Source organism: Rhinolophus sinicus, chromosome 17, assembly GCF_057876585.1.
Source record: "Rhinolophus sinicus isolate RSI-liver-muscle chromosome 17, RSI-T2T, whole genome shotgun sequence".
In the NCBI taxonomy this organism is placed as follows: domain Eukaryota; kingdom Metazoa; phylum Chordata; class Mammalia; order Chiroptera; family Rhinolophidae; genus Rhinolophus; species Rhinolophus sinicus.
In genome coordinates, this window is record NC_142517.1 from 192638321 (window position 1) to 192663327 (window position 25007).

At 35.0% G+C, this 25007-nt stretch overlaps 1 protein-coding gene across 7 annotated transcripts in view; it reads right to left on the bottom strand.

Moving 5' to 3' along the window:
• Window positions 1-3184: 3184 nt before the first annotated feature.
• Window positions 3185-25007, bottom strand: part of IKZF2 (IKAROS family zinc finger 2) — a 149504-nt gene continuing 127681 nt past the window's right edge. For 6 of the 7 annotated variants that reach the window (XM_019727022.3, XM_019727024.3, XM_074312718.2 and 3 more), the window contains 3 exons: window positions 23655-23792; window positions 15560-15703; window positions 3185-9947 (listed from right to left, as the gene is read on the bottom strand). In XM_019727022.3, coding sequence (XP_019582581.2) covers window positions 9223-9947; window positions 15560-15703; window positions 23655-23792 — 1007 coding nt within the window. In that variant the 3' untranslated portion in view covers window positions 3185-9222. The remainder of the gene's footprint in view (window positions 9948-15559; window positions 15704-23654; window positions 23793-25007) is intronic. The other variant, XM_074312741.2, reaches the window with a different exon arrangement.

The window sequence follows — 25007 nt, forward strand, 5'->3', positions numbered from 1 at the left end:
AGTCAGGTTAGTCTTTTGAAGTAAAAATGGTTCAAGAAGTAAAATTTCATTTGAATTTGTAGTATTTTTCATTTTGTGTGGCATGTGGATGTGAAATTATTGGGAAATGTGATAAAAACCCACGAAATTCTGTGAATACTTATTGATGAAGACAAACTCTAACTGCTCTCTCAAATGTGACGGTGGACTTTAAATTGGCTTGGGGGATAAGCTAAAGCTAAATAAAATGAATTGGCAATCATACGTGCCCTTTTACATTCTGGTTATGAAGATACTTGTAACAACAAAATTCTCATGCTACAGCAAACTTCATTTGTAAAATCTGAGATTATGAATCACAGTGGTAGTATAACATGAAGCAGAACAGACGGCCACATTTTTGCCAATGTGACTGAACAATCTCTGTGATTTAATCTTTAATTTCATCTTGGTCTGACTCCTAAGAAATGCTGGTTTCTAATATGGTTATTGACCATTACTTGGATTGCTTGTGTAAGTCACTGCGGACTTTGGAGCAAGTCACAACTTTCTTCCTTCAGGTCTCATGTTTTTCTTCTATAATCGGAGTAAGCTCTGAAATACATACCTCTTAGATTTAAGGATAAAATAAGATACATATATATATATTCATATATATATGTATGTATGTATGTATGTATGTATGTAGTGCGTGTGTGTGTATATATATACAAGGTGTGATAAAAACTATGGCAAATGTTTAAGTAAAATAATTTATTACAGTAAAAGACACATTGCCATTAATCCCCTTAGAATACTCCCCATCACTTCAAATACACTTATCATTGTTCTTGCCACTTTCTGGAGCAGTTCTGGAAGTCCTCTTTCATGAGTGTCTTTACTTCATCCTCCATCATGACAACATTCCGTGTCATACATCGCTTCTGGTACGGAAATTTCTATCAAATAAAAACATTACAGTGTGTCCTCATCTACCTTATTCACTGAATCTAGCACCGTCCGACTTTTGGCTCTTTCCCGAAGTCAAAATGACCATGAAAGGTAAATGTTTTGAATCAATTCAGGACACTGAGGCAGCCACCACAGCGCAACAAGAGGCACGCACAAAACAGGACATCCAGAACTGCTTCAAAAGTGGCAAGAATGATGGGATACGTGTGGGGGAGTATTCTGAGGGAGATGAATGGCAATATGTTTTTTACTGTAATAATTTTTTTAAATTCAGACATTCACCATATTTTGTTATCATACGTCATATACAGAGGGTGCCAAAAAAAATGTACACACATTTTAAGAACAGAAAAAACTATTAAAATTGTAATAATATATACTGATAACAAAAGATAAATACAGGTAATGTGTATACATTTTTTTGGCACCCCCAGTATATAGTATAAACTGAAGAGAGATGTCATCCTTAACCAATCATGGAATACTTTTTTCTCTGCTCTGGTGGACTATATAGTAATAATGGAGATTACTGAAATCACCTGTATCCACATTTCTGGGTTAGGAAGTGTGACACACACATGGCGATGATAACTTAAACAAGCCAGATACTATTCAACAGTTTAATCTTCTGTATTTGGAACATGTTTGTGTACAGAATTTTCACCAGAAAGTTTTTATAGCAAACTTTTTATGTCAGAAGTTTATTTTATTGGTAAAATATTAAATAATATACAGAATTAAAAACTGCACTTACACTTCTGAGAAGAAATAAATCTTGGACAAATTATATGCTTGTTCCTGAGATTCCCTAAATTTATTCCAGTAGCTGTGCACTCAGACAGTACAAACCTTTATAATATAATCCTTTTCACAAAGTATTACAAAGTTTCTGCAGCTTTTTAGTTGTACACACATACACACACTCACACATGCATATACAACACTCATACACATATACACATACAAAGTACCCACATACATGCACAGAACATGTATGTGTGTACATTAAAAACAAAGAAAATACAAGTCCCATATTTTAGTCTGCAGTGATAAAACTGTTTATCGGAGGTTTCCAAATTGGTAGATAGCAGAGTGACTTGTCACACAGCTGCAAAGACTGTTTCAGTATTTCCATAGTAGACCTCATTTTCTGAGGTATGATATTTGAGCCTTAAAAAAACTATATTACACTGAGCAAACCTGACATACAAGGTCTGGAATTTCAATTTTACATATATATTTATATATAATTCTTTTTTAAACAATAGTTTTTATTTTCCCAAATTATTAGTTTGAAAAAAATGAGGTTTACTGGTTTCACCTATTTTTTCTTTTTCTGCTAAAACTCAAAATATTCTAGAAACTGTCAAGCAATTAGTTTTCAAAGTAGTCTAATTACCTTTGGTATTGTTAAAGAAAAAAAAAAGTCTAAAATGGCCAAGACACATACTGTACAAATGCAGTAACTGCCTTTAAGAGAAATGCCAAAGAAATGTTATCTTTTAACAAAATATGTATTTACATTACAGCAGTTTTACTATAGGGACACAGGTATAAAAAAAGAAAACCAACATACTACATATAAATATGTATGATACGAAAAATACTTCTTACTTAAATTTGTATGAAAACAGAAGTGCTCCAAATATTTCTTAAAAATTTTCTCCAATAAGTGATAGGTAAGTGTTTAAAATTGAGCTAAGTGCTTTGCTTTAATTTTAAAGTTCATTTTCAAAAGGAGAAAACTGAAATTAAAAAAAATATTAGGTTCTTAATTTAAAACATTGAGCAAGGGTCTAAAAAGATAATTCAGTCTTTAAGAATTTCAACTTTAGGACACATTTCTCAGGCAAAAGATACTAATTTCAATGGAAATTTAGCCTAAATAAAAGTACCATATCAGACCAATTATTTCCACATTCTCTAATCTTCTGACTGTACAGTATTTTTCTCTTTGCTTGTTGTGTCCTTTAACATGCCATGATTTTCAAGGGTTTCTTTTCATCATTAACTGAAGAACAGGTTAGAAAACAAACAAACAAAAAATAACCACAGTTTTTAAGACTTCAATGAAAGTATTGCACTTGTACAGAAAGAAAAGAAAATTATCTTTTAAACTAACTAGCAGAGGCAATCATTCTGGATTGCAAATAACACATGGTCTAAAAGGTCCAACTGTTAAGAGCAAATATGGAGCCTGAAGAGCCCCCTCCAAACCTGGAATAATATTATAGTAATGTTAAAGCATTTTCTCCCAACTGGGCGACAGTTAAGACTTTTTGCTGTAAATTTTTAACATCTTCCTAAATACTTTAAAAAAAAAAAATGTTTAATCTCTCATAATATACACTTTAGGAGGAAAACCAAATCAGAATACAAAATTTAACAAAAAGGAAGGCAAACATACCATATTATGATTACAGAATCTCTGAAATCATATTTTAGGTACCCAATATTTGAAAGTGAAAGTAACATAAGGGGTATATGCCTTACCATTTTTAATCCAACTACTTTTCTTTTTAATATAAAACTACACTTGAGTATAAAAATATGTCAGCAGATTATACAGCCAACACATAAAAAATTAAGACTTAAGAGACCCATGAATTGGAAATGAGAGTTAATCTAATCTTCAAACTAGTAGGGGAAAAAAAGAGGAAGAAAAAGAGAAGTCCGAAGACAACGATGGAAGGGACCTGAACAGAGAGGAGAAAAGAGGACGGGGAGAGTAGACAAAATTTGAGAAGAGATAACAAAGAACTTTGTTACACAGAAGGGGAAGTGACTTATGTTCAAAATCTGAGTGCCTGACAGTCAATTTTTTTTTATCACAGTTTCAGAAATTGAACTACTTTTAAAAAACAAATACAAAAGAAAACAAAAACAAAACCCAGAGTCCTTCCCTTGTTACAGTGTATTCAATTTTAAAAATTCATTTCCAGTAAATTAAATTAGGTAGAATCCTGGTAAGTGCATAGTAGGGGATTCAGTGACTTCCACCCATTTGAGAAGCTTTTCTTACTGTGTCACTTGAGGTAATTTGAAGGGCCCAATTAACTGCAAACAGGCTTATCTGTACCTAGATGAAGTTATATGCTATACTTTGTGGCTTAGCAGAGGGCCTCTAAATTTTATATTTTATTCACAATAAAAAGGACATCTTAGAAAACTAGTCATTCACGTACCATTTTCTGTATGGGCAAAGGTTAATTCACAACAAATTTATACAGAAAATATACAAATGCAATGTTATGGGAGAAAAACCCATAAACAGAATTAGGAACTTATTTCTAAGAGTGCATGTGAAAAATATCCACAAACTTACAGTACAGCAAGAGAAAACTAAAAAGCTAGAAATAGAATGTTACATAAAAATCTTATGGAAATTCCAAATTTTTAGGTTTCTGCAATAAATGTAAAAATATTGAAACTGTCATTATTTGGCCTAGCAGCGATACACTATGATAAAAAGAAACACTAGCATATCACAGCTTCTTGGTCATATGACATTTACTTTGTATAACAAGCAGCTCTTGATTTTTAAAAAAAGCTGTCATATCCTAACACATCCATTGCAAGTAATACACAACCATGGTAGGAAACCATTTGAGACTATAATTTGGAGAACGCAATGTGATATGACTGTTCAGTTTTGTTTTGTTCAAGGAGAATTAATTACCTGCTTCTTTACATTATTCCTTAAAATATTAACCGATTAGAATACAGAGCTTCTCAACCTAGCACAACACTAGTCATTAGATCAAGTTCCAAAACAATACTGAGTTTTACCAAAAATTCCACTAATAAAGCCTTCCATGATACGAGAACTTAAATTCTTCCTTAAAAACAAAACGAAAACATACCATAATGCAATTCACAGCTAAAATTTCCCTCTACCTCATGTTTTACCTGCATAATCTTGTAATGGTATTCAGAAATACTGTCTAACTAAAACGATATTAAAATCTGATTTCAAAATTTCCTTTTATTTTACACAGATGAGCTGAAAGTCTGTATTGGAAATTCCTGTGACAGTTTTGCCCTAAGAACACAAAGATAAATTATATAGTACTCAATTTTAAGTGATTTTTAAAAATACATAATAACAGTGTTGTAGGACTCCAACAGCTTATCAACACTCTCTCAATGCATTTTAAAAAGGCACCAATATAAAGAAATTTTCTAAGTATTTAATACATTAAATTCAGGATCTTAAGAGACCAGTTACTGTATATTTTAATTATTTTGCAGAAACTGGAGATTTAAAAATATTTCTAAGATAACTTTCATATATACAAACTTCAATTTCACCCCCACTCTTTTTTGCCTTTGCATTTGGGGAATTTCTGTTTTAGAATAATCTTCATACAGATGGTACTTACTAATATATAAAATATAACTAAAGATGATCACAAATGTAACTTAACCCTTTTTATAAAATGAACAATTTAAAGTTAAAAAATAGCATAGTAGTACCTCTTATAATCTAAGTTCTGTCTTGAATCTAAGGCATACAGTTTTTTATTTGTATTTTTGCAGCCTGTTCAGTTCTTTTTCTACTTTAAGGAATCATTTTAGAGATAGAATGAATTAACATTTGGAAAATAAGTAAAACGTAATTTTCATCAAATGCCTCCGCTGATGTAAATTTTGTCAAACATTTATATAAAATATCATGACTTCACGGTGGGTTTTGTGAGGGGCACAACTGAGACATAAAAACTATGAATAAAACTATCAAGCTCAGTAAAATATTTTCGTCTTTCTTCATGTGTCCACAAATACCAGTCGGTAATTATTCTTTTCTGTATCTTCCTATCCAAAAGTAATCTGTGCTTCTTTCACTTGGGAGGTTATGTCAAATTGGCAAAAATCCCTTCTTTTTGATTGTTTAGATTTGTTCTGGAAGTAGTTAGTAAAGACACAAGGTCTAATAGTTGCAAATAGTCCTAAAGACACACCAGTAACTTCTTTGATATTTCTTAATACACAATCTGGTAAAATGTGAACCCACGAAACTGCTCAGGTAGTAACAGCAGTTTACCCTCTCTCTGTCCTTGCAATACATCTGATCATGCTAATTCTTTTCATGAATTTTCTTTAAAAGAATGCGTGTGTGTGTGTGCACAACTGCTTGTATATGTGTAGGAAAGATAATCCCTACCTTACAGTCAAGGTCTAAATCCTGGTCTCTCATTCTCCCATTTTGTCCCTCCAGAAAATTCTCAATGGAATGTTTCAACAACTCGAAATTTCTTCCAATCTGCTTATTGGTCACTTTCACTGTTTAAAAAGCCAGATGAGAATGGCTTTTAAAGTGACTGACTGCTATCAGAGAGAGGCCGCACACTTCTCCAACAGGAGCTAGAGATAAAATTCGGGGCAAAATTAGGACAAAGCAATGTGATGAATTTCTGAATTTTTGCCAGATTAGGAAATACAGAGGCTAACCCATTTCTATGCCCCTCAAATACTTTGTATTGTGAAATCTCACCTAAATAAACTGGGCGTGTAACTGTTATATAAAACTTGATTTATTTGGTGTCTGACCCTCATGCTTATTTTTAGGTGCTCCCACCGTGCTTATTTCCTTTTGTGAAGAAGAGGTATGCAACTATAGCCATCTAGATTTTTCCAGAAAGTACTGTGTCCACAAAAATTCTTCCAAACCTATGCATTTGAATTGACCTTGTCCTCACTTGTCCCTGCCACACCCTGAACCATCTGTATCTCTTTCTGTTCCTCCTATCATGAGGCAAAGAAAGTACAAGTAGACACTTGTATCAAATACGCTCTCACAAATATTAAGTCTCTTCAATAAAACAGATTCCCAAAAAGATTAAATCAGAAAAGGAGAGTGCTTGAGTACTATCTGCATGGGGGCATACACAACTCTTTAGGTCCACTTAAATTCAGTTTTGTCCCAGGGCAAGTAGGTACATGATTGTTCACACATAAAAAAAAAAAAAAAAAAAAAAAAAAAAGCCAGTAGGAAGAAAATCCACAGCTAATGCCAAGAGCAATTCACACACAGCCAAAGTTATGAACACACTGACTACCATCCAAATGTTTCCTTAAATTGCTGTAAAATACAAAATCGCTGACCTTATTTACCTATTTCCAAAAGGAAAAATAAAATTCCAATTATTTATGAGTGGTTAGGGTGGATGTGGTGAGGGAATCTCAACGACATGCTTTACCTTTGAATAAATTGTATGTTCATAATGTACCAAGTCATGTAGGAGAAAAATGACAGTTGATAGTCTATTTAAAACATGTCACATCTCTGTTTTGGTGCATTCTCTTAGATTTAGAGAAATAGTTTGGATATTTCTCTAAAAATAATTATGACAAGGCTAGTAAAAGAGCTGAGTTGTAACCATTTTTGCTTAGTTCTGGCTGTGTTAGTGCTTAGAAATTGCTTAAATAAGCAGATGGTAAACTAGAAAATGAGTGAAGAGCCAGATTTGCTTATTTGTCCATAATTCTCTAGTCTTGATAATTTTCACGATACTGTATTAAGAAACATAGTTTCAGCATCCTATTAAATTATTTTTTAGAGTAGCTATCAGTTACTGCTTAACAGAATTTCAGTATTCATAAATGGTTATCAGATCATCCAGTCACACAAGCAGAGACTTCTGCCTCCAAGGATGTCCCTCAAAATGACTCGAATCAATTTCACTCGGTTCCTCCCCTCAAATGCTGTTGGACTGCAAGAAAAATTAGAGCACCCATATAAATGAAATTAAAATCTGCACATGAAATATGGTAACATGTATGGATTACAAGAAGAGAATTTCTGTACTAAGGGCTTGAGATTCATTTCTGAAAGGACTCATAAGTAGTTGAATGTTTTTGAGATGGAAAAATGTGCAGGATATAGTCACTTTTGCTTGGGAGTTCCATTGCATTTTGTACTCCACAAAGGGTAAAAATAAGCTGTGTTTTCTGTTTTCTCTATAGTCCAATGTATAGGTAACAAAGAAGTCCCCTTTTCTTGCACCAGAAGTGGTAAATGTTAGTACTGAAGAAATACTAGAATAAATAGCCCTAGTTCCATAAACTTAAGGGGTTCAAGTTACCACATTCAGATCAAATTAGCGATTGCTCTGAGGAGAGTTTGAAAGAAATAGCCTACAGTAAGATTTTTAAGACCTTCCACTGGAAGAGTAAAAGATGAATGGACTACGGACAGAACACTGGGTGGTCACAGCTTGAAAAAAACAGTGAAAAGAGAGAAATACCAGAAAAGGGATTTCTGAGTGTGTCCCCGCCCCCCAACTGTTAGCCTAATTATATTTTTCTGCTGACTGGTTAACACTGATTAAATGCTGATAAAGTGGCAATCGTAAGCATACTTTTAGAAACAAATATGTATACTATGCGACCATCACATTACAACGTTAAAAGAAAACTTCCCAAACAAATTTATGAAAAGAAGAGGTCCCTTCTGGAAACTGACTGCCTGTAAGCTGCTCTTAGACCATATGTTATTCTGAAAACTAGATGAAAATACTAGTCATTAAAGGTGTTAAAAGTAAGGCTGCCAGGGTGTCTATAAAATGCCAGTCATCAAAACTACGGAAAAACAGTGCTTAAGTTTAGAAAAATAAGATCATAGGACCTCAGATGTATTGTAGGTGTCCTCAACTACCTGTAGTTTAAAAATTTTGCTATATGGTACAGTGTATAACATACTGGATTATAAATTCCATAGGGGAAGTAAACATAGACCCCACAACAACGACCCATCCAAGGAGTTATCACTGAAAATAAAGATGAATTTGTGTTCCATGATCTCTAGAGGAAAAAAAAAAGTTTAAATTTTGAAACAAATTCTTCTTTGAAGCGTTCAATTACTTAGACCATTTTAAACTGTGAAAGTCTTACCCATGAAACTCCTGCCTTCAATCATAATCCTGAACATCAGTGGCAAATCAGAATCTCTTAGGTGAATCTATATGAATCAAGTGATTTTTTTTTTCAAAAGCATGATATACCTTATATCTATGCATGGCAGAAATTAACTGCTCTTAAAATTCCCACAAAATAAACAAGCCAACTTATCAAGAAACAATATCCCCTGTCCCTTCTCTCTTCTGTTTCTTACTTATTTTAATTAGGCAGAGCAAAGACACTGCGTCCACAAAATAAGATTAATGACAGTAATAATATTAAAAAAAAAAAAAAAAGGTATGTCAACATCTTAGGGAAGGTGGGATTGTAAGTGCAGTATTTCTTCATGTGCAGTTTGTTACTTCATAGGGGTCCCCTTTGGAATGAAAAGGCCTAGTGGAATGTGTGCTCCCCTCGAACAATGTGTGATGAAAACTCATAACGGTCCTGGCTTCTGTAGCCACAGATGTTGCATTCCAGTGGGTCCCGGTAGCCATGGCAACCCATGTGAATGGTGTACATGACATGGTCTAGGAAAAGGACTCGGCAGTGCTCACACTTGAAGGCTCGAATCTGTTCTCCTTCTCCATTGAAGACTTTGTAGATGTCCTTCAGGGAGCCCTTAGGAGCCTTGGTGGTATCCAAAGCCTTCACATCCTCCTTCATGTAAGCTGGGCTTTGTTTCCTCTTGGGATTTAAGGCAGGGTTTCCTTGGTAGGACTGGTGGTCATCATGGCTGCTTTCTGAGTCAGTAGAATCCAGGCAGCTATTGCTGGGAGAGGCCTCTCTTTCCTGGGGTCGACTCTTTGGTCTGATGAGAGAGATAGGGCCATCCATGTTGTTTTCATGACTATCAGAGGTTTCCCTGCTAATGGGTCTTTCTATCCTATTTGGATGATAGACCTGAGAATAAGCTGAGCTTATCACTGGGGCCACCTCAGCGATTGTGCTTGGCGGGTGCTGCATCAGAGGGTGAAGGGCCTCAGCTCCAAGGTAGGTGATTGCATTGTTGATGGCTTGGTCCATCATATGAGACTGCATCAGCTCAGCCTCCTTCTCATATGTTAAGTTCATGTCCAAGTGAATGTCTGGGTAGCTGAATCGCATGAGCTTTTCCCCTGAAAGAGAGAGGGGAAGAAAAGTAAAAAGGGAAGGAAAGCATACAACAAAATTAATGGCTGGATTAAAAAATATAGAAGTACAACGCTAACTCATCAAATCCATTTTCCATAATATGGTAATCTTATTCTTTGGATCAAGTATTTAGGCTCTTTAATTCTGCTGAGACTCACAAACCTGCAAACTCTAAACCTGCAAAGAGGATTAGTAATAAAAATTTCACAAGCCATTTGCACTTGTTCTAATGCCATCATGAAAATGCATCCAGCCTGAAAGGTATGATTGAGTGTGTTATCTTATTTTCATTACCTATTAAAATTTCCACTTGTCTAGACATCAGCAGCTATTGGAGAAAGAAAAAAATACCAGGTGAAAATAAGTCAGAGACTATGCTTGTTGTTGCATATGTTAAATATCAGTGACCAAGCCACAAAGATCATAAAGGTGAGAATAATCTGGTTATAACATCTGTCACCTCACTGTTGTGTAGGGTTACTTTGGCTGATTTAGCTGCTGCATTAGAAACAGTTACAGGGCCAATATATGTCATTCTGGAGAGCTCAAAAAAGTCACTATTAAAATACTGCTAAAAGTTGTATTGTCTGATAAACTGAATGAAATTTGGGGCTACTTAAAAAAGAGGAGTTACTTCCAGAAGACTTATAAACTTGGGAAATATTGTTTTGTTGTTTTGTTTCTTAAAAAGGATAATTATTCATTTTTACATCACACCTTTCTTATTTAGACACAAATGGTGTGTACACCCATTGTCAGTTTTCTGTACTTTTTCTTGATTGGAAGACGATGTTTGTAGTTTTCCCTTTAATATTTACTTCAAAAAATTTTATTTTAGTATTTTACTTCAACATTATATCTAACATTAACTATAAGAAAGTTTGGTGCATAAGACAGGAGAAGTAATTTTAATTTTTCTCCTTCAAATATCACCAACTTTGGACAGAATATTTTATCTTCTTAAATTTCTGCTACTAAAACAATGTAGCCTCCTACTAATTACCTAGTTATTCTGATAGGTAAATCTTACAGATAAATGCTTCTTAAAAATACATGTGGTCCTCTTATAAATGTTTAGTATGTTGTTGCAGATGGATTTCTGACTTGTAATGTTGATAGGAAATATTGATCCACAGAACTGCATTTTGGAAAAGCACTTTCAGGTAGCTAGTGTTATCTCAAGTTTGAAGAAAGGTCCCCCCAAAGTGAGATCAGGGTAATGATCAGAGCAATGAAAATGATAGAAAAAAAATGAGAAATTATCTCATGGTATCCAATTTAAGGTATTGCAATGTCAAAAGTTTAAAAGTTAAGCTACACAAATCTAATCTATATTCTCAAAGAGTTTACAGTTTAGAGGGAGTGACAGCAATTTAGGGATCATTTATAATACGTGTGATATGTGCTATGTGGTCAAATATGAAGAATACATATCTCTTGCTAGGGGAGTAAAAGAAGACTTCTTGAAAAAAGTGGCATCAGCAATGCAAATATGATGGCAAATATTAGCCAAGTAAAGAAACGTGGGGATGGAGCAGCTAGTAACAAGGCTTAGAGGCAACAGGGCATGACTCCTTCCAGGGATTACTTATACTTCAAAATGGCTGAGTATGAAAATAGATGAGAAAGATGGAATCATATAATTTAGGTCTCATTCAACCGCTAAGGAATTTAAATTTTATCCCGAGACCAATAAGCACAGAAAGGACTAAACAGGAAAGTGATTTCACTAGATATTTAATTAGCAAGATGGTCTAGGAAGTTGTTGCTAGAGACCATGGTGGCCTGAACTAGTATAATGGCAGTGGAAGTGGAGAAAATTCAATGGAATGGAGAGAAATGTAGAAAATGAAGTTGTTAAGGCTTGGTGATTATTTAGACATAGAGAATGAGAAAGAGAAAGAAGTTAAGCATGAAGTCCTGGTTTCTGGCCATGGAAACTTAGTGGATGGCAAGGAGATAGAAAAGTTGATAAATTTGGGTTGGGAAAATTATGAGTAAGAGTCATGTCCAGTAGGTACTGAGGTACAGTCTCTAACTCAAGAGACAGAGAGAGATGTGGGCTTGAGATGTAGAGATGAGAGTCATCAATTGGTTGAAAGTAACTTCAGAAACCACAGGAATAGATATCACTCACGAATAGTTAAAGTGTGAAGAAGAGAAGGTCAATAATAGAAACTGAACGAAAACCAAGATTTTTATGCCTGCCCATAGACCAGGGCAAGTGGGATTCCTGCACTGGGCCCTATGTTTAGAGAGCCTGGGCTTTGCTCCTCATGGAACGAAGAATGTGCAGGAGCAAGGGAATGTATCTACCTGGAGCCCCTCCCTAGACCACATTCTAGCCACCTGGGACCCCAGAACTCCTTGCTCAAATGGCTCTGAGCTTGCACCCAGGGTTAGTACAGTCCTTTTCAAAGGGTCCACCTTCCTAAATATCAATTGTGCTGCTGGTGTGCACACCCTCAGGCATCAGGAATGGCCGACACACTACTATTCACATGCTATGTGTGGTTACAGATGTGAAAAGAACTTGGATGTGCAGGCTGAGGTGCCTACCTATGTGTGCATGAGGCTCCTTTTGGTATTGGACAGAACCAAGAATACGTCTAAGAGAGTGGACTGGCTCCAGGCCAGGGGGTGGCTCTACTTGTGATGCCAATGTCTGGCATGGAACTCCAAGGAACCTGAGAATTCTATATTTATTTGAACTCAGTCTTCTAAGTTAGAAGTGTAAAACATAACAGTTTTTTAGCTTGATTTACATTAAAATATTTGGGCATATGAATGGAAGCCTCCATTAGTATTTTTGCCCCCATATGCATAGCTGTTAGGGGTAAATCCATAAAGAAGACAGAGAAGGAGAGTCAGAAGCTGGAAGATATGGAAGAGAGGTCAGTGCCATAGAAACCAAGGAAACAGAGTATTTCAAAAGGAAGTGATCATTAGTGGCAAATGCTCTCTAGGAGTTATGTAAGATAGTCTAAAAAGGGTCCAGTAGATTTGGCACTGTGGATTCTAGAGGTGAGCTCAATGAGAATAATTCCGATGGACCATAGGGAAGAAAGCCAGGCTGCATAGACTGGGGAATGAGTAGAAAGAAAGAAGTTATGGAAAGTAAGCATAGGGAACGCTTTCAACAACTTCATCTTTGAAGAGAAGGAGAAAGTAGATACTAGCTGGAAGGAGACCTGGGTCTGAGGGAAGGTTTTTTTATTTTTTTGGTTTTTTTTTAACCATGAGAGTTTATCACATTAAATTCTGAAATAAGAAAGCTAATAGAGGGGAGAGACTGAAATATAAGTGAGGAAGAAGAAAATAACAGTGTAAGGTATTTGGGGAGCTAGGATAAGAGAATTCCAGAGCACAAGAAGAAATTAACCTTAATCAGAAAGAGGGATACTCTTTCATTGAAACAAAGAGAAAAGAAGAAAGCATTCAGATGGATGCACATAATCCTATAGGATCAGTGATATAATACTGAAATCATTTCAACTGATTTTATTCCCTGTGAATCTAGATATAATATCATCAAGGAGTGAGATACCATATTTGCGGAGAGTAGAGAAAGGTTGAAATAGCCATAGTGGTAAGTAGGAGAGAAGACTATGCAGGGATGGATTAAAGGAAGGCTGCTACATAGTATGGATGGGAAACTGGTATTTGAGATCAGTTATTCACTTACTTTTAGTGACAACAATTTGTAAAGCTGAGGGATTTTCTCCCAAAGTATTAGCAGCTATGCAGATATAGAAAAGAGCCTCAGTCGGATTCACTAGAGGGTGGGGTTTCACCAGGATGAGGTGCTGGAAGGACAAGGCAGGAGAGACCAGAATACTGGAAAGAGGGTGGGAAAGGTGGTGAACCATGGACTCTAAGCTGAACAAGAAAAGAGAGAAGGAGACAAATAGATATGCAGAAAGCTCAGCAATCATTGGCCTGGAGGGCTTGATAGGTAAAATAACAGTATTTAACTGAGGGATATAGCAAAAAGGAATTTATATTAAGTGTGGAATGATTATTTTTTTTAATTCAAACATAGAAATAGTGACTACATGATTGCTATATATTATTACTAGGATATAATCCAAATTTTTAAAAAAGCACCAAATTCCTAATAAAAATCTGTCAGTATTTCAAAATATAAATTTTAAAAATCTGTCCCTCTTTCCTAAGGAGCATAATCAAATCAAATTGAGAGAAGCATCTCTAGTCATAAAAACCATGAAAATGTTACAAAAAGCAGAACTAAATAAATTCAGAAGATAGAAAGCATAGTAATGAATTTCATATTTTCCCAACTACACTAGTGTCTTGTTGAGACAGAGGCATTGAATGGACAACCATTAAATTAATCAATATTAAAAAACAGATGAACTGACATTAAAAAAAAAAAAAAAGTTATCTATAAAAAGGAAGAAAGAGACAGAAAAGTTAGCTAGGGCCCGTGGCAGGCCTTTGCCAATACTCTCAGGGGCTTTAAACTGAACTAGTATAAACTACAATCCTTAGGGGTATAATCAGCCTTTAATGAGCTCTGTCAATTTATCTCTCCAGTTTCTCTTAAAGATATTTGGATGATTTGTTACTTCTTCAATTTCAAATTGAAAGGAAACCTTCTTCTAAATGTTTACTGGAGCAACAGAATTTTATTACCTTTTCCTCCCTGAAATAACCAAAGAAAATATTTTTTCCCAATCACCACTCAACTCACATAAGATATTCCACAATGATCTTTGTCACCAGAATGTGAGTATCTATTTGAATATTTTTATTTCTTCTAATTTCTACCAAATATAAAGTCTATGAGAATACATATATCATATTTACAATTACTAACAATTCTTTATATTGCATCTCTGTTATTCGTATAGTCTTTTTAAAAATTAGATACTTTTTGTATCCTCAGAGACACTTTATGGCTTACAGTATGCAGAAAGATGCCAACTCTTTGAGTGTATCAAAGAATATCTAAGGGCTTGGAAATGAAAAAGGAAAGTCTAATACATCATATTTAATCTTTTAAGTTCAAAATCATAGCTGGATGGAAACAAAGATCAAAACATGAAATACAGATCCAAATATCTTGAATGTAGGTTGCTGCATTATTTTTCTAATGCAGAATTTAAAAAATAATTCTGTTCAACTTAGATTAAATATTGAAAACATTATCATCATGTAAAGAAAACAGTTTGAAAACCTGGTGCTAACTGAAATTTAAAAACACACTACAAAACTGGCTAACAGGCTACACTATTTTCCTTAAATAGTATTTTTTAAATAAATAAATATTTTATTTTTACATGCTATTCTCCTTTAAATATCATTCCATTTTGAGATACAACTTACTATTAGTCTTTCCTTTATTTCTCTTTCTTAGGCCCACATACCTATGGTGTGTGCGTGTGTGCGTGTGTGTGTGTGTGTAAGTATGATACACATTGAGTAGCAAAAAAGTAGAAAAGAATAATGGAGAAAAGAGATTGGCATTTATTCCATGAACTGAATTACACCACATATATTTCTAATACATGGGAGCATGTCTTCGCCCATTAAAATCACCTTTTAAAGAAATAAAAGCATTTGTAATGCTTACCCACAAACTTTTGTGGAGTGGAGCTTTTACGTTTTCCCATATTCCCCGTGAGCTTCTCTATGACAGCAGGTCTCTCAAAAGGCACCAGAGAAATATTGTTGTCCATAATAGGCTCTTGTTCCTTACAATCTTCTATAGGAGGTACTATATAAAACCATACAAAAAATGCAATCTGATAATTTCTTCAACATATTATAGGTACAAAGCTGGATTTGCCATCTCAATATGTGTTATACAAACATAAGCCAGTATGCTTGAATAAAAGCAAGTAGAAAGATAACCTCTAGTGTTCAAGTACACGGTAATTTTACTCACACACACAGAGGATTTGTTTTTATCTGAGTCTCTCAGATCAATGACATAAACTGTTGCCACTATTGGTGGCAAACATGTTCATCTTGTTTCTCATCTTACTCCTCTGAAAGTGTTTTTAACATTGATTAAATCAATACTACTTTAGGACTGCACTATTCTCAAGGCTTTTGGAGTTTATTTTTGTAAAACAATTTAAGTAAGTCAACTTGTTTTGGAGGAAAGCTTCAACAGACACACAGAATAACAGCACAATGTTTAACCAGCTTTTTTTTTTCACCCATGTATTTTCTTGCAGCAGATTTTCTATGCAATGAGCTGAGTGAGCTGGTAGCCCTACTGGCAGTAGCTAAATACCTGCACAAAGCAGCCTGCACGAAGGAGATCCAATTCTGAACATGTTTATGCATAGTCAACTGTGGCAGCTTTAGGATTATAACTTATTTTTATAAAGAGCTCTTCAGCAGTATAAAAGAATCCATTTCCAAATGGGCATATTTCCTCACTAAACTGCTCTCATTCATTTGACATAACCTCTCCAACGCTGCTCCCTCCTTCATCCCATGTGTCTGAGTTGCTATGGGTTAATCTACTAGCTCATAGATATTGACGTTAGATACTGACATTCATAGTGTAGACAAAGGACTTGTTAAAGTTGTCTTCGAATAAGAATACTGTCAAAGAATGTTTAACAGAGTAACATCTGAGGCAGATTGAGATTAATGGATTAAAACCTATGTTCATAGGAAAGACCACAATTTATTACTTCTTGATTATTGTTGCTTTCTCCAATTGTACGTGTACCAGTACTGTTTGGAAACCTATAGATTTCATATCTTAGGATATCTTTATTTGTTCAGCATACAGTGTAAAATGACTTATTCTGCCCCTTTCATTTGCAAATGATAGTCCCATTGTGTGAAAGACAGTCAATTCTCATTTATAAGGGTGGACACTAAAATAAAGTGAGCAAGCAAGAGATGAAAGTTAAGAAAATCCAGTACACAATTCAGGTGACCTATTTAATAAGCAATATGGGTTGCTGATTTTGAAAAAATGAAAAACAGCATCAGAAAAATGTTTTCCTACATTGGACATGTTTAAAGAGATCGACAGTCAGTCTAAGTTTTGGGTTAACCTAATATAGTCTGATTGATGGGCCAGAAAAATTTAATCTTCAATCTCTGTTTTATAAGCAGTCCTCTGGTTATAAAAGGCAAAGGATTCTGCAATTATTGCATGTTGATTTGGAAAAAAATTCCAAGATGAGATTCAGAAAGAAGGAAACAGCACATTTTCTATACTGATATAATTAATGATATTATCAAGTGGAAAAAGTATGTCCCCTTATAATATGTAAAACATTATGTCCTTTCTGAGAAACAACTGAAATTTAAAAAAGAAAAAAACAAACTTAAACAGTAAAACAAAGAAAGGATGACTGTAGAATCCAAATAAGAGGGGACAGGAGGATGAAGTGTCAGTGACGATATGGCGGGGAACCATGTAATTAGATACAAATTATTGTCAAAATCTTAACTTTTGTTTTGGGTTGTCGATGCACAGGCACTTACTATATTATTTTAAAAAAACAGTAACTATAGACCAAATAACTATAGACCAAAGATGAAAATATATCACAGACCAAGATCCAAAATGACAGAAGAAAAGAAAAAAAGCTCTAAATTTTGCTAAAAAACAGCAAAACTGGTTAACAGGGTTTGCCCCAAAATTGAATATACTAATTAGTTTTGAAATGAGTAGTCTAAAACTTGGCAGTTTTGCTCTAAGTCTCACCTTGAATTTTCATATTTGCACACATTTAACACTCAAAACGAAACCTGGGTGTGGGAACTGTCCCACACCACATCCACCTCAATTCAGATGATTTGTCCCAAGTTCAATGAAGTGCATGTGAACTGAAAACAATGACTTCGGCAGGGCTCTGGTCTGAATTCTACTTTACAATGGTCCTTTACATATCAAATATTGATCTTGTTTCTACCATATTGACAATGATAATAATAACAACAACAATAACAACAACCGCTGTTGTATATGGTGTGTTAAGTATTGTTGCAAGGTTTTGCATTTAACGCTTTCAACAACACCCTGAGGTAGGTACAATTCTCATTTCCATTTTACGGATGGGGAAACAAAGATCCAAACATGTTAAACAATTTCCTCAGGGTTTACATCTAGTTAATAAGGAATATATGAGTTGAATCTAGGTAGTCTGGCTCCAGAGACTGGATTTTTAGCTACTATGTGCTAGTATTCTTTGCAGACATAATCTGAATGTTGACTTTTTATAAACAAGTTTGACATATTTTTAGGTCTGCCATTGGGAAAATATCTGATACATTTTCTCAATTATGTTAACTAATCTTAATTGTTTGCTTTCATGGATCTGGGTGCAACTCATCAAAATGTTTGTGGATATATATTGCTTGAAACACAAAATAAGTTCTCCAGTTAACTCAATAATGCTTCAATCATCACATAGTGATACATTCCTCTAGGCTAAGAAAATATCAATATACTAACTTCACTTGTCAAAACAAACTTCATAACCAATTGTCTTCCTTGATGTTATTTTTGAAATTATAACTAGGATAAAAATAGATTTATACTTGCATTATTTCATTATCTCATTACATTGATAAATCATACAGAACCTTAAAAGTATTCCCAATATATAGCTATTGTACTGAACAATCCACTCAAATTTCAAATTTCAAGGAGACACAGTCTGCAGGACCTAGATTAGGTCACATATCTATCCCCTGGCCAGAAGAGGGCAGGGTGCCTAGACTGACGACATCCCGCCATGATTTCATGCAATGGGAGACAGTTCTCTAAAGGGAAATGAAAGTCTCGTTATCAAAAGAAGAAAGGTATGTAGGGCAGGCAAAAACAACAGATGCCTTCTATATTGTCACAGAGTTTCTCCAGGTTGCTGAATTTAAAAGAAACTTTTCAGTTATCTTAGTTACTTTCTTGAGAACACTGGATAGTGCTGAAACTTGCTTTGGCGTCTGTGAAATCACTCTTTCCATTTCCAACCCTCTGCTCTTACTCATCTTCATGGCTCTTTTTTTACTTCCTGATGTATTCTTGGCCTTCTAGAGGTCTCACGCTATATTTACCCATATAACCTTATAAAACCTATTGCTTCAGGCTACTACCTACATCATAATAATGGCTCCCCATCTTTATTTCCTACCTATACCTCTCTCGTATATATTCAACTTCTTCTTAGTTTCACTTTGCTATCTCTCACAGGTACCTAAAAGATAATGTGTTCAAAAACAAATCTCCATTTCCCTCCCTCAACTTTCTCCTATTTTCTTAATGTCCATCTCAGTGAATGACACTACTCTCTAACTGGTCGTCCAGGCTAGATAACTTCGGCAAATCCTAGATTTCTTCCTTTCACTCAGTCTCCTGCCCCTCTTCCTCCCTAGCATCTCTCTTTAGACACCTACATGGAGGTACCAAGTGTTTTAGATTGTACATCTATAGTGACTCCCAATTACCTAACTTTTCTGCACATTGTAGGCTACTAAGCCCAAGTCAACCAATCAGTAGATTGTTGCAATGGCCTATTTGCCTCTCGACTCTGCTGATCACTCTCCCACATTTCTAATAAAATGTTAATGCAATAATGATTTTTAGGATAAATTACAAATTCTTCACTTAACACAATACGCACTTCATGTCCCATTCACAGCCTATATCTTTAGCTTTATAACCTTCCAATTTTTCTTACATTTACAAACTGGGCTCTAATTGTGCATAGCTGCTTGTAGGTCCTCAATCCAACCATGTTTTTTTACACTTGTATTTCTTCACACATGCTGCTCTCTCTGCATGAAGCACCCCTCTTTACTTATTTAGGTGGCAATCTTGACTTTCAAAACTCCACTCAAATATAATTTTCCTTAGAAATTCCTCTTGGACACACAGTGTGATTTAGATATCTGTCCTCTGTGCTCCCATAATGCTTATCACACAGTGTTCTAACTGTTGGTTTACTGGTCAACTTCTTACAATAGTTGGTAAGTGACCTTAGGGTAGAGACTGCATTTTATTTGACTTTAAATCTTTAATATCTTTTTTGATGTGAGACAAATATAACATTCAATGGATGTTTACTAAATGACTTACTGAAGGAAATGTTACCCAATGGAAATAGGTTAAAGAAGCTTACTAGAAAGTTTAGAGATTTCCAGTTATGTCTCCATACTTGCCATAAAGAAATTCCTTTTACCAAGTAATTCAAACCATAAACCTAAACATATATATTCTTTCATTAAAGTTGGCTACCTTTCTGGTTAACATTTTCGTTTTTGTCTTCAGGCAAGGGGGAAAAGTTAATGATGTACTTTGATTTTTAACACTTTTTTTTTTTTAAACTGAAAAGACTTGAAAAATGGCCATAAAATAACTTTCAAATAAGATAACCTGTCATAAAACCCAATTCATTATTATCTTTATTTCCAAAACTATAAGTCATTATTTTTCCCTTTCCATCAAACTGAAGAACATTTTATTCTACCTGATATACATGCCTTCAGTGTTTCACCCTGTTGTCTTCTGCTCCTGCCTGTTCATCTTTTTCCTGACATTCTCACTTCCAGTCTCTCCCAGAATGCCAGTCAGGCATCTACCCTATATTCTGCATCGGTGACATTTTTCTTTAGAAGACACAAATTTGATCACCCCAGTGAAATTCAAGCATTAGATAAGAACGAAAGACTCTATATTTGCATCACAACCTATTATTTCAATTTCATTTCCTACCACTCCTTTAACTCCAACTATGTTCACTTCCAGGAACCTGTTAATATTCTTTTATGCCTCTAAGTCTTAGCCTACGGCTAACTTTTCTGCCTGGAATGTACGTTCTCTGTGAATCTGTCTGATGTATGTAATTTTTTCTCATCCTCGTGTACGGATCAAGCATTGCACATAAGAAGCTTTCCTTGACTTCTCCAGACAGTTAGGTTAGTTCCGCATCTGTGCGTCTGGAGAAGCATATATATGCCTTCATTAGAGCATGTGCTTCATTTTATTTTTTAAGTGGGTATTTCCTACCAGACTATGCATGTAAGAAAGAAACTGTGTCCATTTATCTTTATATCTCCAGAATGTTCCATAGAACTTGCCACATTGCAAGCCCTCAATAAATGTTTCCTGAATGAAGTGCCAAGGCCACTTTGACTTCAGACACTTTCTCATTAGAAGAACCAACATGGGGAAGAATATGTTTTGGGCAAGAGAGGCTAGGACTATATGTCAAATATAAAAACGAAAGAATAGTAATTAATTTCAGGGAGCTAATGGCAATCTCAATGATGGCAAACCCATACCTATCCCAAGAAGAAAAGACAAAAAATATAGATAAGATGTAAGAAGATGGTAAGAGAAAGCAAGAGAGGGAAGGGGATAAAAATGATTTCAATGTGGCTCTGTTTAAAAGGAGACACACACCAAGCTATGTATATGGGATAAGGTGAATGATGAACTTTAGTAGCATTTTACCCATATTTTTCTCTCTTATAACATTTATCAATTCCTATCTCATGCAGTCAATTCTCCACTAAGTATGTTAACAAAGGGAAAAGGAGATTAAGGAAAATATCAAGTTATTATTATAATACACCTAGAAAAAGTACAGCATGAAATGGCATTAATATAAACTTAGTTGGTTAAAACTGTATCCAATATTGAATACTTGGGTCTATAAATGATATCGAAACCTCCCCTTCCCCAGTCCTCCTTGGCTTTGCCCCCTGCTCTCTCCGTACCCTTTCCCCACTCTCCCTTCTCTATTTCAGTTTCAGAGACACCTGTAAAGGGCCTTTGCCTGCCAAGGGCAAAGCGATCTGGGAAATGAGGTTGATGCTGAGACTGCAGTTGTTTAGAAGTCTTTTTCCCCAAAAAAACCACACTGGTTTAAACTGTCAGCACTTATTCTATAATAGGTTTAAATTGCCAACAGAGAGTTAAATATTGACTATAATTATTTATATACACCTTATCTCTCTGTAACAATATAAAGTCTTTTAGAGAGACTCATTCAGATGTATATGCAACACAGAGTCTCATACATAACTATGAATGGAAAAATGAATAGAATTAATAATCAAATCAAATGTCAAAAGTGCAATAAAAGAACATTATACGGAAAAGTGGCAGTGCTATAAGGTGTCTTTGGAAAGCTTTGGCATGCCCCTAAGCCTGTATCAGCTACCCTGTCTCAAACCACCTCTAAAGGTGGTTACACAGAAATGGTGTGCTTAGTAGGCAAATAAAACCTCGAATGCCTAAGTTAATGCTGGCTAGCATCATAAATTTAAAGGGGACAGAACACTTACAATTTCTTAATATTTAATATCTGGAAATGTAATAGTAAAAAGAAGTACTTACTGGGTGTTTATTGCACATCCAATCACATTTAATTTTCAAACCAAGCCTAACAGTAACACACTCGGACATCACATAGCCAGACCAGGTTTGCTGGACTCCTAGGCCCACCATTTTAACCTCTATGTTCTGGGACCCTCATAAGCCCAGATAATGCAAGGTGTGATATCAAATTCACTAAGATTTAAAACAGACAGGCTTTTAAAAATTATACTTAATAATGATAACAATATAAAAGAAACGGACTCACAACAGTGAACAGAATTAAATTTGATTCTTTATGCTACATAAACTATCCTCAATACGAAGACATGCTTCAATTATTCAGGATAACAAAGTATTTTATTAAAAAATATTACCAACAACATAATCACTAGCTGTCGATTAAACATATTTCCACAGTATGCACTATATAAAACAAACAAAAACCCAACAATAAGCTTTGAGCTATCATAAATCACTAAATAGATAGTATTTATATTTTAAAAGTGACTATAGTGTTCCCCAATTATACTATTTAATATTGGCCAAATCTTTTTTATATAAAATATATAAATGTACCATTAAGCTAAGATTTTTACATGAACTTCTATGGATAATGAAATTGATCAGCCTAAAAATATAATTAGTAGGACAGGACAGATGCAAATCTAGAGAATTGAAATTAATTACTGTCCTTTGTAAGGCTGATTTTCTAACATTAATTTTTCAATAGTACCGAATTATTAACTGATAAACCTGAGGGGCTGCCTTCCTATCTGCTACTGTGCATTGTGGAGACAAGAATGTTTTGCTTGGGGTTTGATTTCTGTGGAGGGAAGTAGTGCTTAATTTTGGTCTAGACTGTTCTCCACATTTGTAGAAAGCAAAATTAAGTAATTTCCAAAATATATCACAAGATGGCTTGGAGAAATTTCCAATTATATCACTGATCACTTACCGAAAAGGAATGAAAATACACAAGTAATCAAATTGTTTAGGAAACCTATAGACTTATTGGAACCACGTCTAACTATTTGGTACAACCAATGAAAGAGGAGAGTAAATAGTACCTTCCTTTGGTGTATTCAAGGTCGGCTGCAATTATTATGTTAATACAAACACATTATGAGTAATAACTTGGGAGTATCACAGAAACTCAATATAGCTTGTTTGCAAACTGTCCCAAAGCTCAACTCATTTCAAATGCTTCAGAAGATAATCCCATGTAAAGTTAGTACCATCTAAAATAGTTTTAAACAAAGTAAGATTTTATTCTTAAACTGAAGGTTAGCGAGACCTGTGTCACCCGTAAGAAACTACCAAAGCAGGAGAGAGGGGAATGAGAAAGGTGAATGCCATGTCTACCCACCATGATGACTCAGGACCTGCCCAGCAGCCTCCATGCTGACATTCTGGAGATAGTTGTGGCAGCGTTCCTTGTGCTCCTCCAGTGAACTGCGCTGCTTGTAGCTTCGTCCACAGTAGTTGCACTTGTGAGGTTTACCCACTATGGAGAGAATTCAAGATTAGTGTGCTGGCAGTGTCATCTAAAGCAAAATTAACAGCTAACTTTCGATAGTCTGGAGAAAGCATGTATATGCTTTTCAAACTTAAATCTCTTCCTCCTCCACACTTGGATGTAGATAATAAATCTCTACCAAGGCTAAAATACAGAAAGAAGATAAGGCAGATCGTACCTTTGGTGATAGGGGAAATACTGAATCAAATTCACACTCTGACTGTATCCTAGATGATCCATCTTCAAATTATCTGCCTCTTAACACTAACACCGACTCTAACACAATTCTCTCTGCTCTGACTCAGTCAAAAGACAAATCAGGAGTGCCCCAGATACATGATGAGAATTATTTTTTATTTATTTGGGGGGGGGGGAGGTAAGTACAGAGAATCTTACTGAAGGAAACCAAAATGTAACGACTCAAAATGTCATTTTTTAATGAAAAGATTATTCATGGGTACCAAGAAGACTAAAATGAATTCAAATGATGAGAAAAACATACAGATAAAAGCAGAGTTTCTTTTTTCTTTCCACCTCGGTAATAGCTATTCACACATGCAAAACTTTGCAGCAGATCAGTGTATTCTCCCGTATCAGCACTGTTCTTACATTACTAAGAATTAACATAGTGGTGCTTTGAGTCAGGACCCCTAACAATAACCTGAAACCCTAACATATGCAGTTATACAATAATAGTAATATTTTCCAATACATTTCACATTCATGAAATAAATGGTTTCCCAATAGCCAAAGTGCCTTATCTCAGTATACCTGATAAAATAGTGTTACACGTTAAAAAAAAAATTACAAAATTGATTAAGAAGAAAAAGAACACATTTATGGAAAGAGGCATATTTGACTACGTAATGATTCACGAGGATATCACAGAGCAATTTGATTCTTGGTGTTGAAAAGGAACAAGAAAGCATAGAACATCAGGTGGTCTGTGCCAAAGCCCCCCTAGGAAAGCACAGTGTGAATCAGGTCAGGGGCTCTCACGTGACTCCCATAGAAATCATTTTGTTTTGCACAGAGGACACATAGACAACTCTTTTTCGTGGCCAAAGATGGCATCCCTAACTGCAGTCACCTTACAAATCCATGTTATGACACTGGTCATAGGTGAGATTGAAATGCTGGAACAAGGCAAGGTACTCAAAGGTACATCAAAGTTTCACTATGCTGATTTTTTTTAAAAAACAG